The sequence below is a fragment of the Lithobates pipiens genome, unplaced genomic scaffold (assembly GCF_037356315.1).
Source record: "Lithobates pipiens isolate NorthernLeopardFrog02 unplaced genomic scaffold, aLitPip1_a1.2 Scaffold_23, whole genome shotgun sequence".
Taxonomy (NCBI): Eukaryota; Metazoa; Chordata; class Amphibia; order Anura; family Ranidae; genus Lithobates; species Lithobates pipiens.
This window is the reverse complement of record NW_027507785.1, coordinates 255,223,957-255,238,585: the sequence shown is the minus strand read 5'-3', so window position 1 is coordinate 255,238,585 and position 14,629 is coordinate 255,223,957. Positions and strand designations below refer to the sequence as shown.

The window sequence follows — 14,629 nt, the reverse complement described above, 5'->3', positions numbered from 1 at the left end:
TTTCCGCGCTGTGATTGGCCAAAGCATAGTGTCATAGTGCATGCTTGGCCAATCATCAGCCAGCAATGCACTGCAATGCCACAGTGAATTATGGGCCATGACGTGCCACTCGAATGTGGTGTGTATGGCCCATAATGTTCAAAATTAGGCGAATGGCCGAACAGACATGGGTTTGACTCCAACTCGAAGCTCATCCCTACGTGGGACAAACATAGATCTATTCCAAGCATCAACTACTTTTTCAGTAAAATAATACTTCTTAAAATTATTTTTTTTGTTTTTTCAACTTTACTCTTGCTAGTTTAGGTCATGACCCCATGATCTTAGCTTCATAATGAAAATGCTACTCATTTGAACCTTTATCACTTCATGTAAGGTTTCACTCATGTCTTCCCTGTACAAGTCACTGTACAAGTGAGGGAAGCCAGGGGTTCCCCAATGATGTATGGGTGACCCCACCCCCCTCTGATGTAACGCAGGTTTCCGTTACATCAGAGGGGGCGGGGTCACCCATACATCATTGGGGAACCCCTGGCTTCCCTCACTAGCGTCAGAGGGGGCTGGGTCAGGTGACGGGTGGCCCCGCCCTCCTAATATAAGAAACATCAGCTCTGGGATCCCCGCAGTGTCTCCTCAGTGGAGACAGAAGACGGATGCATGGATGGACTGCGCTGGACTGAAAATCACCCGTCGTTGGATCAGATCAGCCATCGCTGGACCACAGAGAGATGATCATCCGTCGCTGGATAGCAAGAGTGGATTAGCACCGCTGGAACCTTTTTTTATTTTTTTTATTTTTAAATAAAGGAATTTTTCAAAAGTGTGTTTGTCTTATTTAACCATTTTTTACACTTTCTTTGTGAAATGGTAGGGGTACATTTGTACCCCCTTACCATTTCAAACAGGGGGGGTGGGATCTGGGGGTCCCCTTGTTAAAGGGGGATTCCAGATTCTGATAAGCCCCCCGCCCCCACAGACCCCCACAACCACCGGCCAGGGTTGTGGGGATGAGGCCCTTGTTCCCATCAACATGGGGACATGGTGCTTTGAGGGGTCACAGACCCCCAAAGCATCCTCCCAATGTTGAGGGCATGTGGCCTGGTACGGTTCAGGAGGGGGGAGGCCGCTCTCTCGTCCCCCCTCTTTTCCTGCGGCCTACCAGGTTGTGTGCTCGGATAAAGGGTCTGGTATGGATTTTTAGGGGGACCCCCACGTCAACTTTTTTAAAAATTTGACGTGGGGTTCCCCTTAATATCCATACCAGACCTGAAGGGCCTGGTAATTGAATTTAGGGGAACCCCACACTTTTTTTTTTTATCAATGAATGAATTGTCGGCTCCCGTAATACAGAGAACACTCATTGAGTGTTCTCTGTATTACGGGAGCCGACAATTCATATAGCCGCAAGTGATTTTAAAAGACTTGTTTTCCTGCAGAAATAACACTTTGTGCAGGGACAGTTCTAAGCACGGGAAACATGCGCCCCTTCACAGGCATACTATAGACACCCCCCAGGTATGAAATTTAAAGGAATATTGCACTTTTATTGTTTCACTTTAATCATTATTAAAATCACTGCTCCTGAAAAAACAGCCATTGATAAAACTTTTTTTTGCATTGATCCATATCCCCTGGGGCAGGACCCAGGTCCCCAAACATGTTTTAGGACAGTAACTTGCATATTAGCCTTTAAAATTAGCACTTTAGATTTTGAACGATCGAGTCCCATAGACTTTAATAGGGTTCTAAAGTTCACACGAAGTTTAGGTCTGTTCGCAGGTTCTGGGGCGACCCGAACGGCATTTTTGTTGCCGGTCACTGAACATGTTTTGTTTTATCAATATCTTTGTGTAAGTGAGGTCTCCAGAACAGTGCACAGTATTTTAAATGAGGTTTAACTAAAGATCTTTATAGAGGAATAAGGACCTCCTTCCTCCTATTGGTGACCATTCTAGTCACACACCCCAGAATTGTATGCACTTTTCTCATTGCCTGGCTACACTACTTGCTCATTTTGAAATTATTTGAAATAAGTACTTCCAAATATTTGTAGTTCTGGCCAACACTTTACCCCCCAGTATTATACTATGTGTTGTGCACCCACTAGTGTTATACTACTGAAACACGTTTGTGTAAATCAGATTAAGAAAAAGAGCGATCCCCCTTCATTGGAACTTTTAAGGCAACATACAACTGAGTAATGCAAAAAATCCAATTTTTTGAATATACATAAAAGTATTCAATCATAGAAATGATCGATAGTTAAAAAACATCAAAGTTTGTACAAAAAATACATATAAGAAAAACAAAAAACAACAATTTACATGAAAGGTATGACAACAAAATAATAATACTCTCCGGCATATAGTAATCCCCAATATCCAACGCGTTTCTGGTTAAACACCTTTGTCAGGGATATAGGATAGAAGTATAGTCACAATTTGTTTTTGCATGCAAAATGATTCCAAAAAGGAAAAATGGGTGAAGCGAGTGGGGACGTAGATGGGCACCAACAAAAAAGCAGTGAGGTCATAGAACACAAAAGGTTCCAGGTTTTATATTTGCCTGATGGGTAGCAAAGAAAGGATTCTAGCGACTTGACAAACAATGTCCATTATCAAATAAAGGTGGCTGGTCAGAGACTTAAATAAGGATCCTAGTGAATCAGTGACACCAAAACATCCTTAATCCTATGGGTATATGTCTTCCCGTATAGGTATATACAGGTCCCAAAAATTGGCATCTCCCCGCTCTGAGGCACTTTATGGGAAGACATATACCCATAGGATTAAGGACGTTTTGGTGTCACTGATTGACTAGGAGCCTTATTTAAGTCTGACCAGCCACCTTTATTTGATAATGGACATCGTTTTGTCAAGTCGCACATATGCTTCACCCATTTTTCCTTTTTGGAATAATTTTGCATGTAAAAACAAAATTGTGACTATACTTACTCCTATGAAGGTGTTTAACCAGAAAAGCATTGGATACCAGGGATTAGGGATTAGGGATGAGCCGAACACTCCCCGGTTCAGTTTGCATCAGAACTTTTGAACGGAGCGAAAATTTGTGCGAACTTTAGAACCAATTGGACCTTCCATTACCCTCTATTGAGTGGTAGATAGAAATAGACTTGTGTCCATTTACACTGCCTACCTCCAATCCGATCCACAAAAAAACAGAAGAGGATCCATCCCCTTCCATCTTATCAGCTTTGATTGCCCATAGCGTAGAACGGGCTGTGTCCATGTCTGCTCTGCATATGCAAAAGAGACAAGGACCTATCATCCCCCCGCTCTGCTCACCGTGGCCCGTAACTGGTTACGAAGTCTCTTAAGTGGACACCCTTGGTGTAAAGGGAGTGGGAAAGCATACTAAGATTAGTAATTCAGCTGGTCTTATATCTCATATGTTGTATAAATGGGACAGGATATCAAACTAAACCAACATGTCTATCATAAGGCCAAATTTATTAAACTTTACATTTGCAAAGAATGATGATTAAAGATAAACAGTTGCCAGCTACTCCTTTGTGCCTCCTTCCACCCAGTACCTAAAGATAAGGTTTATTATTAGGCCAATGGATGACTCTTACCTGTAATCTTTTCTCCAGGACTGTAAGTGGTTTTAGACAAAGTTAGAACGTATGGTGAGGAGGAGGTCTGTGCTGAGGCACCATGTGACGGCATCATTGTGCTACATGCAGCAGTAACTTGGCCATTTCCATAGGCATCAACCCCAACTGAAAACCAGGCAAGAAATATAAGGGCAAAGCTTTGCATCTCAGGACTCATCTGTTGGGAGAAATATACATTGATTAAAGAATCTTTACATACATGACATTTACATCCAGTCTGCATTACCTTTTACATCTATAAAAGTATGCAAGCCTTCTGTTTTTAAGCACTTTCAGCAGCTGATTTAATCACTTACTGAGTATGCAGCTTCTTTATCCATACCAATGTTCAAGTTTATCCCTTCAAAGGGCTAGCGCTAGTGTAAATGAACCCTTACAAACCAATCACACAGGTTCCCTACCACTTTTCTTCTTTGAGATGAATGTGATCAGGCGCTCAATGTGAATAGTGAAAAGGCACAGGCTGACAATATCTTCTTATGCTTCCAGGCAGGGGTCAAGTCCTGGGGAAAAAAGTGTGGGAACTCCCACCCAAGATCCACTCCCTCACCAAAAAAAAAAAAAAAAATGATACGCTCATATGCATGAACACTTCAAAAGTGGTATTTTTCATCCAATGTTTGTATTGTGTGTATGAAGCTTAACTGTTAGTACATAAAAAAAATAATAATAATAAATCCTCAAACATAAATACGGTAATTCTCTGAATGATCAGCATTCATTCAATTGTGCTTCCATGCAAATGTTCATGTTCATGTTCATGTTCTGGTCTTTATTGGGGAATGTTATTTTGTATATAGCGTGTTTATGTGGTGAGTTTACACTTTTCATTGAACAGAGTTTGGATAACACAGGGTTAAACGGAAAGGTCATAAATTAACTGCACATTATCTGGACAGAATGCTTGGGCAGATAGGGATGTGTTCTTGCTTAGGAGATGTATGTTAGCTTGGGGGGCTGCAAACTCTGCAGGGCTCCGACAAACACTCGCTGCTATTCCAACCCTTCACATATTTCCACATAAACTTCCCTCCTGGAATAAACTTTGCCAGGTACTGTGCTCAGTTTATCACCCCAAACTGATGTTCCTCCCTCAGCTCACCTCTCTCCCTGCATGTCCTGTGAGCAGAATAGCTGTGCTCCTCCTCTGGGTTCTCTCATCATATGCCACTGAAGATAGAGGAGGGGGGATTCAGCGGGACACACAGAGCAAGTATGCAGGAGACTGGGGGAGGGGAAGATGAGGAGACAGAGAATCAGGAGGGGGCGGCAGGGAGGAGCACAACACGAGATGTCTGACTAAATACAATCTCTTAGCAGCAGGGACCCGATCTACCCATCAGCTAGCTGTGATTCACAGGTAGATCGAAGAGGAAGCTGTCATGGGGCCCCCTACCGGCAATGCCTGAATGGTCAGTCCACCCCTGGTGTGCGGCACTTACTATTGCAAGCTGTGTCGGCGGCTGCTGGTGTAACACCTGCCACACAGCTCACATACTTCAAAGTCTTGCAAGACGTGGCTGCTAATGGGAACTGGGTTCCTGTTATGGAAAAAGTACAGGAACTCCGTTCCCATGCGTTCCCTCAGGACTTGAGCCCTGCTTCCAGGGGAGTATATAATCATTAATGTAGATCCGAGATGGTCACCTTACTTGATTTAGGAGACTGTACACATTCTGCAGGAGATGGCCAGAGACTATAAACATGTTATAGGAGTTGTTGGAGACTGGGAGCATGTTTTAGGGATGGTGATAGACTGCATAAACATTACCTAAGAATGCTAAGGATCACTTCTGTGTGCCCTTAAAAATTACTTCTGTCACAGTAAGATCCATTATAAATTTTGGAGGAAAAAATGCAAAAGAATAGACAACGCAGAAAAAAAATGTAAAATAGGCCAAACAATTTAACTACCAGAAGCCAGTCTCAGGACTCATTTACACGTGTCTTGATTATGAAGAACGATGCAAGGCTCATTAATGCACGCATAGCATGTATGAAAATGCTTATTAAAATGGACACTAAAAAGGCAGTACAATAAAGCTAGGTTTAAAAATACGTAAAAAAATTGTCACTACTCTGAAAAAAAGGCCTCGTTCAGATTTGATTTTTAGCAACATTTGACAGGCAGTGAGGAAGTGATATGATGCCTCAATGTAATGCAACTGTGTGCCGTGTGTCCCTATTTGCTTGAAGCAAAGCATTATGGCCACCTTCCCAGCTTAAAGGAAGGCTGTTGGGGCTGATAAGGTAATGAAAAAACAGTTTAGGGTATGGTCTTTACCACCCACCAAGAGGCTGCAGGTTGGGCACCAGGGATGTAGTTTAAAAATAGTATTGATACTCACCATTCCAACTGGGAAAACACCCGTGAAAATTTTCTGAAAGTAATGTTGTGTCTTGATGCTTTGCTGCTGTTGAATTCCAAATGTACACCTGCAGAATGCACTCTCCTCTATGAAACAATACAGATGTGTCACTGCCGCCTGTATCTAGTTAGGCTTGTTGAATAAATAAAGTAGGTAAGCTTACTGCTGTTATACAGCAAGAATGACAGGCTTTCTTCTGGGAGGGGCCTGGCAGGCTCTATTCATTGTCATGAATACTGACTTTTTCTGCATGTGTATTGGTGGTCATATTTGTATAATTGTGTTATGCTGCGTACACATGACCGGACTTTCCGGCAGAAAAGGTCAGACGGTCTTCCCGACGGATTTCCAACGGACTTTCAACAGAGTTACGATGGACTTCCAAACGAACAGACTTGCCCACACACGAATGGACCAAAGTCCGTTAGTTTTAAACGTGATGACATATGACGGGACTAGAAAAGGAGGTTCAATAACCAGTAGCCAATAGCTGCCCTAGCGTCGTATTTGGTCCATCGGACTTGCATTCAGATGAACGGTTTTCCCAATAGAAATTGACATTGACGTCGGACAGATTTGAAACATGTTCTATTTCTAGGTCCGTCTGAATTTTTGAAGAAAAAAGTCAGATAAAACCCATACACGATCATAATATCCAACGGAATGATTCAGTTTGGACGTGTGTACGTGGCATTATTTTACCACCAATGAATTCTGTATTATAGTGCTATATATAAAATAATATATATGATGTAATAAAACATTTGAATAAAGCAACAACATAAGCAATACAATGATTTTTTAGTACAGTTAGAAAAAGAAAAGAATATACTCGAGATGCTAGACATAAACATTTATCATTTAGGCTCAAGGGACACAACCTATTCTTATATCACCTTGAACTGATCCTATACTGTTCACCTCTCTCTGTACATAATCCCTGTATTTATGGAGCCTCTGTAACTACCTGTTCCTGAGCCAATGGATCTCCTGGCCAAGGAGTCTCAAATTCCTAGTTCCATCCACCCCAAAAGAAGCATGGGTATCTAAATATGCACAGCCATGATTGTTAAAGAGTTACTAAACCCAGGACCCTGCATTCACAATTTACGGTCTCCCACAGTACACAGAACATTGAAATGCAATAATTTTAGTAAATCTGCTAAATACCTTTTCTCATCAGCAGAATATAGCAGTCTTGTGACTTCTATCAGTTTCAGCTTAAAGCATGTAGAAAGAGTTTTCATACTGCACTGAGCTGTCCTATCAGGATCAAGGACCCCTGACCCTCTGTCCAGACAGCACTAATTGGCCCTGTTTCTCCCAAGAAAAAAAAAAACTCTAGCAATATACACCAAACTGAGCATATGCAGCCTGACTCCAGTAGCTCAGTCTTATCTTAGCCTGTTCTGGAGTCAGTGGAAGAAGAGGAGGATCTGTGCATACAGGATCAAACAGCCTTTATACACAGTACAGAGGATTAACACCTTAGGTTCCACAGTGAGTATAACAAGCATGCTATTCTGAATATACAGACTGATTTTACTGTTGTGGGTTTAATAACACTTTAAGAAAAAAATCTAGCAGAGCTCACAGAAAAGTGTAGTTCTCAGGTGAAGAAACTGTATAGCACACTGTGACTGGTTAGAGTCCACCATCCTGCAGAGAGGCAGTCCAAAAGTCCAGCTGATTTCAGTGCTTGAGTCTCTGAAACAGAATTGGTCCCTAGGGGGCATGTTTATAGATCACTGAATTGGTGTCATACACCAAGCATTCAAAGTTGATTAACCATTCCCAGTATTTTAAAACAGTGAATATTTGGTGAATGTCAGATTCCCTGTTTTAAAAATATGCATATATTGCATCGGTGTACGTAGGGGGTGTGCCTGAGCACACCCTAATCACCGATTCCCCCTACTGCCTGGACTTCCCCTCATGCCCCCCACTGCAGTGATGCTGATGTTTCAGAATGGAGAGTGGCAGAAGGGGCTAATCAATATGTCATTTACCAACCCTTTCCTTTTATAAATAAACATAGTAAACACACTCACTCACCGTGTTCAATCACAGCTGAAGCATAGTAAATTGTGTTTACAATGTTTCAATTTGTAAATGAACAGGAAGCCGCTCAAGACAGAGCTCATCCCATTAATTTACCGTCCAGTGCAGCTGAAGCTGTAGAGAATACCCTAATGCAATAGGCTACACACACTTATTCTCTATTTTGTTACTGTAGACAAAGGGCACTTATATAATATTGTCTGTGTATAATTACGCTAAAATAGTTTTTCTATTACAAAGCATAGCAATGTTATTTAATAAAAACTTTTTTAATGTTACCCATTTTCTAGAGTAGGGGTCTTGAAATAAAATTTATGGAGGTCCCGTCAGTAAAATCTTCTTCTGGCAGAGGTCAGAATCTGATGTTTGCACTATAACATATCACAATCCCCTTGTACATCAATGTCTTCAGCCTACCCTTCACATCATAGCCCCCTTTACAACATAGCCCTCTCTGTAGATGAGTGCTCTCGGTGCTCCTTTCACATCACAACCCCCCTTAACATCAATGTTCACAGTCCCCCTTTACATGACAATCGTCGTTAACATCACAGTTTCCCCAATCAGTGTCCACAGAGCTGCACGATTAATCATTAAAAGATCGCAATCTCGATTTGCCCCCCCCACACACACATGCTGAATTTAACACACAGCATATCCAAGCAAAAGGTCCCCCGTAGGATCTGCTATAAATGGGCAAGAGTAATTATGTAACAAGGGCCCATTCACACAATTGCATAACGTTCTATGCATTGGTGCAATGTAGTCAGGGCCATCTTTAACATTGTTTGGACCCTGGGCAAAACTTTTCTTGGGCCCCCCTCCCCATGCAGTTTTGCTCTCCACCTGCTCTGAGACATACAATAAATAGCAGCTAGACTCAAAATCAGTTTACTGAATCAGATCACGCAGCTGTTGCGATTGGTTGCCAGAGGGTACAGTGTATCATTATCGCTCTCTGACTAGTTGCTAGAGGTTACAGCAAACATTACAGCTCACTAATTAGTTACTAGAGGTTACAGCACATGATTTCTGATTGTTGATTGGTTGCTAGAGATTACTGTGGATATGACATCAGGGGGGCATGATATTCATATTTACATATGAATGCTGCCGCTATTTACATATGAATTCTGGTCATTTACATGTAAACACAGGGTCTGCAGGTGAGTCATCTGTGCACAACAATAGGGCAGAGCTGGGCAGCATTAGTAGTAGCTCTTCACACTGAGATATTGGGACTTGGCGCAGGACTAAAACCTTAAGGGACAAGCGAATTTAAACCAGGATAGTTGGCAAATATGAGGCAGCTTCACTGGGCCCCACAACAATGACATGGCCCAGGACAGCTGCCCCCTTTGCCCTGCCTTAAAAACAGCCCTGAATGCAGTGTGATACATTCTGCATGGCACCCTTTGACCTCTTCCGAACAGACATGCCTTGCGGCGCAGCACATATGGGAATGCACTAATTTGCGTTGCATTATGCTGCTCTGCTAGTCATACTGTATGCAACTTGGTTGGTGTGTTAGGCAGCCCTAGCAAATAAATGGGCTACCTTAATGCAACACACAATGCATAACACGCATTACATACACCATGCACACAATGCAAGAGTGTGAAACAACCCAATTGGGTTGACTTACTAAAGGCAAATAGGCTGTGCACTTTGCAAAGTGCATTTGCAGTCTGCAAGTGCAGTTGCTCCAGAGCGTAGTGAATTAGGTAAAGTTTCACTTTGCAACGAATACCCAATCACGTACAAGGAAATTTAAAAAAAGAGAATTTTTGCTTGCTCATGATTGGATGATGGAAGTCAGCAGAGCTTCTGCTCATTTACTAAACTCTGGAGCAACTGCACTTGCAGAGTGTAACTGCACTTTGTAAAGTGCAGTTACACACTAGTGTAAGTTGCCTATGGTAAATCAACCCCAATGTCACCACAGCTGCTCCTGTGATGCAGAATTAGTCCTGGCTTTTGAATTTCCCAATGGTGGGAAGAGAGCTGCAGGAGAGGAGGAAGAATATGTCCTAAAGGGGAACTAAACTCACTATTCTTACCTCCTCTCTAATGGTCTGAAGTCTGGGAGGTCCCTCATCAGTGCCGGCATCTTCTCCACAGCTCCTTCTGGATGCCGTTCTTGGGGCATCTTCAAAGGATGGCGCAGGTTGATATAACTTCTGTGCATGCACAGGAATCAGTCATCCTGGCATACAGGGATTGGGCCAGTGATGGAAACTGAGCTGCACATGTGTAGCTCAATTTATATGCCACAGGAGATTGCTAGCAGGCAGGTAGGCATATTTTATTGCAGAAGAGACATTGCATCAAAGCTTCGTAAATTTGATCACTTTGTCTTCAAGACAGAGGACAATGTGGTGGTGGACAGTACACTGAATGTGAACAGTACCAAAATGTTAAAGAGTTAGTGAGTCAATCCCAGTTTTAAAGAAACTCTGTTGCTTGATAAAAAATTTAAAAAGGGACAGCCTTTAATGAAAAGGTTACATTTTTACCTGTCTGCCACCCACACCACTGATCTATGCTCTCATCAATATTCTAATGGCAACAGAAAATAAAGATAGGTGTTGTGGGGGGCAGGGCAAGTATTAGGTCTTTTTGTTACAGGTTGCCCTTATACTAAAGATTTAGTAGTTGCGCCCTGTCCTAGTTTGGCTAAATTTAGTTTTTATCCCTGCTTTACTCAGTGAAGTAGTGATCTCGTTCTTAGGTCTGGTTAGGTCTCTCTAAGCTTAGTGGTTGATTACTCTTGCCTGTCTCTGGAAGAAGCTTCCACTACACCACAGTGCTGCCCATTAGGTGTCCTGGACATTGTGTTTAGGACCCTTGTTAAAGGCCCTAGGTTTGCGTATACTCATTGAAGTGAGTGCCAGAGGTTGCTGTACAGCCTGGGACTGCTCACAAACAGTCCTAGATTATCTGGCCATTCCATCTTACCCCCAACAAAGGTTGCTACATGAGGCTTCTGTCAAGTTGTTCTGTTAATTTCTTCAAAGATTTGGAGTATCCAAACCCGTATCCCTCTCCTGTTCAAGTTTTCTGCAATTAATCCACAAAATTACATTCCCTAGAGTGAACCTACCTTTGTTGGTGTGCTTGGAACAGTGTCTGGGTGTGGCAGCCCCTGTCCTCTAGCAAGGGAGGCCTGGTCATTCTCAGCAACCCCTTTGAGGGAGAGTAATACGTTACCTTTAGTAAAATGCTGGTATTTAGTAATGTCATCTTTCTTTTCGGTTTGAAAAATTAAACAAAAAGGAATCCCTCACTTATAATACCACACTGCCGCAACAGCCATAACAGATTTCAAGTGTATGGCTCCCCTGCCATGATGATGATTTACCATGCATCATTCAGCAGAGGGCACAAAAATTAAGATTTTATTAGGATGGTCTAAATAAAATGGACTGTACCCCAAAACACAAGCCCCTAGAGTGCAAATTCTTTTATGTCAACAGTTGGCCCATTGTGCAAATAATTTCCTACTGTTTTAATAAATGTAATGTTGTACGTGTAAAAAGCAGGTATCAATGGGTATCCAACATTTTAAAGTGTTTGTTAAACATTCCCTTCACATACATCATCATCACCATATTTTCACCACTCAGTCACCCACACCATTTACCCACCCTCATCCTCACCTCCATTCACCAGTCATTTACTCTCATTGCCTATTTACCACCTATTCACCTTCATCATCTTTTCACAATTGTTTTTACTTGCATCACATTCACTCGCTCCCACTAACAGTTGTAACAGTCACTACATGTTTCATAGAGCAAATGCAATCTGTAAAAATAAATATAATTATTATTGGGATCACCATATAATGTATTTGTATTGTTAGATGTATGCATTTAGTCTTTTGTAGAAAGCACAATGCTTATCTGATTATGAAACACTACAGGTAACACATTCATGTTATTTTTAAATATATTTTAAAGGACACATTATTTTAAAAGTAAATATAGACATGTATGAAATGTCTTTGAATGATTGCTGTGTTAAATCATATTAACCATTCCGTCAATATCTATTGTTCTTCTAGTACACCCCTCCCATGACATGACATTTCCCATAGTGGGAAAGCCCTGAGTTTATTTTATGTTTCCACAGGTCTGTGATGGGTGCAGTAAGTACAGTCTAAAATGAGTTACCGAATGCTTAGTCATTTTAGAGAAATGCATTGTGAGCTCTGGAGAATGCTGTCATGTGTTTAAAAGTATTTTTTATTTTATTTGCATATAACATCATCTGATGCACTATTTTTATGAAGAAGACTCAGTATTACTAGACATCTTATACAGCAGTGCCACCAGTGTGTCAGCTTTTTATGTGCATAATTTTACATGTTTTGAGAAATGGTAAAGTGAACCTATGGCTAGTTTTAAGACATTAAGAGCCCATTCATACTACAAACTTTGGGCTGCACTACTTAACTCACACTTTCACTTACATTGTATTAAAAAACAAATGTGAGGGGCATGGCTCGACCCATGGTGGGATAGGATGATAGGATGATAGGATGATGCAGATCAGCTCTCGATCTGGTCTTTCTCACACCCCGCAGCACCACAGACAAACATGCTCCAGCCTCACCCCATGAGCAGGCGAGGCAGCAGCACTACTCCCGAGCGTCTGGGATGCAGAAACCGGGAGAAATCAGCCAGTACTTCAATAAATACCGCCTGGACCCCAAGACCATGCCAGCATCCAAGATGGCGGCAACCCGCTCGGCGGCTACACAGGCTGCACACGCTGCCTCTAAGGTACAGGCCACTCAGATTCCTCACTCTCCCCAGGCTTCTGACCCTGATCCCATCCACTCCAGAAGCCCCTCACCCACCTCCCACGGCTCCACAGTTGGATGGGACATGGAGGCTTACATCAAAGCTCCTCCCACAGAGCAGGACATTGAATCCTATATAGGCAGTTTAGAGAGATCATACAAACGGGAGATCACTGACCTCCGCAAGGATATAGGTCACCACATGGAGGATATTGAACGTTCTGTAGAGGATTCAGCTACTAGAATCAATGAGCATGAGGGGATCCTTCCGGAGCATACTATACAAATTCAACAACTATTCTATGGCCTAGATGACCAAGAAAACAGAAGCCGTCGCAATAATATTTGCATTCGAGGCTTGCCAGAAGATGTAGAAAATAAGAATTTGGTGACTGCAGCTACCACCATGTTTAACAAGCATTTGGGTAAACCCAAAGATTCAGTAATCAAAATAGTAACCATATCCACAGGTCTCTGGGACCCCGCAATCCAAACCCAGCCTACCCCTGGGATGTCATCTGCATGATCCACTTTTTCAACATTAAGGCTGACATTGTGCAAGCAGCTTGCTCTCAAGAATCTATTATATTCAATGACACTCCAGTCATGATGCTTGCTAACATTTTTAGACAGACTTTGCTAATGAGGAAAGCTCTGAGACCAGTTACAGATGCTCTGCAAGCCAAACAGATCAGGTATAGTTGGGGTTTCCCGTTCCAACTTTCACCATCTTACAATGGCAAATCAGCTGTTTTCCGCACGCTTGGAGACCTAGCTACCTTCCTGGGAGCTTTTGAATTACCTCAAATAAAAGTGATGAATTGGCCCCTGCAACCAGTGACCCCTGGCCTACCTCTCTCCACTGGGTGGGAAACATCTACGAATAAGAAATGCCCTCGCTCCAAGGCATCCAAATCCCCTGCTGGATGAAACCCTCAGGCCTCCCGCCACTTGGTGGGGAGACCTTCTATCTTCTTTTTTTGTCCCCAGGGGTGACTGGCAACCTTTTTTCGGTCCTCTAGCCTGGGTCTACTGTGATCTGATGGACCTGGTGGCTTCTGCGGCCATTCTGATGGTTATGTTATACTTGTATTATTCTATGCTTAACATTGTTGGTTCATTTAATAGTTACTATATTGTTAGCTCATGGTGCTGCGTTTATGAGAGCGGAGGTGCGTGAGGATCCCTCAGGATATCAGTTCACCCCTAGATATACCTGTGTTATGGATCTACCAGCACAATCCGTGACCACTTTGCACATAGTCATTCTATATACTGACCGGGGCGGCAAGCCCCTGAGTTTTGCCACGTTCCACACGTTAGGGTTAGCAGAGCCTTCACTGTCTCTGTATTTTGTGTTTATTTTAGATCAATGTTGTGTGTCCATTTCTTTTTCTCATCATAGGCATAGAGAGAGCAGGACTTTTGGCACCACAATATTAAGACTGGTATTGCTGTGCTCTCTGTTCTGCCCTCACTGGGATATCATTTCATCAGAATTGTTTACTACTCCCTCCCTACCTAATGCAGTTCTCCTGGTTTACACTGCCTTTCTTATTATCCTTTCTTCTTCTTTCCTATCCCCCCTTCCTCCTCTCACATCCACTCCTTCATGTATGAGTTATCATATGGTGTTACATCAAGATGTCCAGCGATGTTTCCCTGCCTGCAGCTCCCCACTTCACATCCCATGGCATCCAACCTAGAATTTAAGGTTTCCTTGCTTAACTGTCAAGGCTTTAATACCCCCCGAGA

At 42.4% G+C, this 14,629-nt stretch overlaps 1 protein-coding gene across 1 annotated transcript in view; it reads right to left on the bottom strand.

Annotated features, from left to right (window-relative positions):
* The window catches only part of LOC143928276 (putative ferric-chelate reductase 1), a 50,964-nt gene that overhangs the window by 24,386 nt on the left and 11,949 nt on the right, over positions 1 to 14,629 (bottom strand). The window contains exon 2 of the mRNA XM_077453059.1: positions 3,596 to 3,794. Coding sequence (XP_077309185.1) covers positions 3,596 to 3,794 — 199 coding nt within the window. The remainder of the gene's footprint in view (positions 1 to 3,595; positions 3,795 to 14,629) is intronic.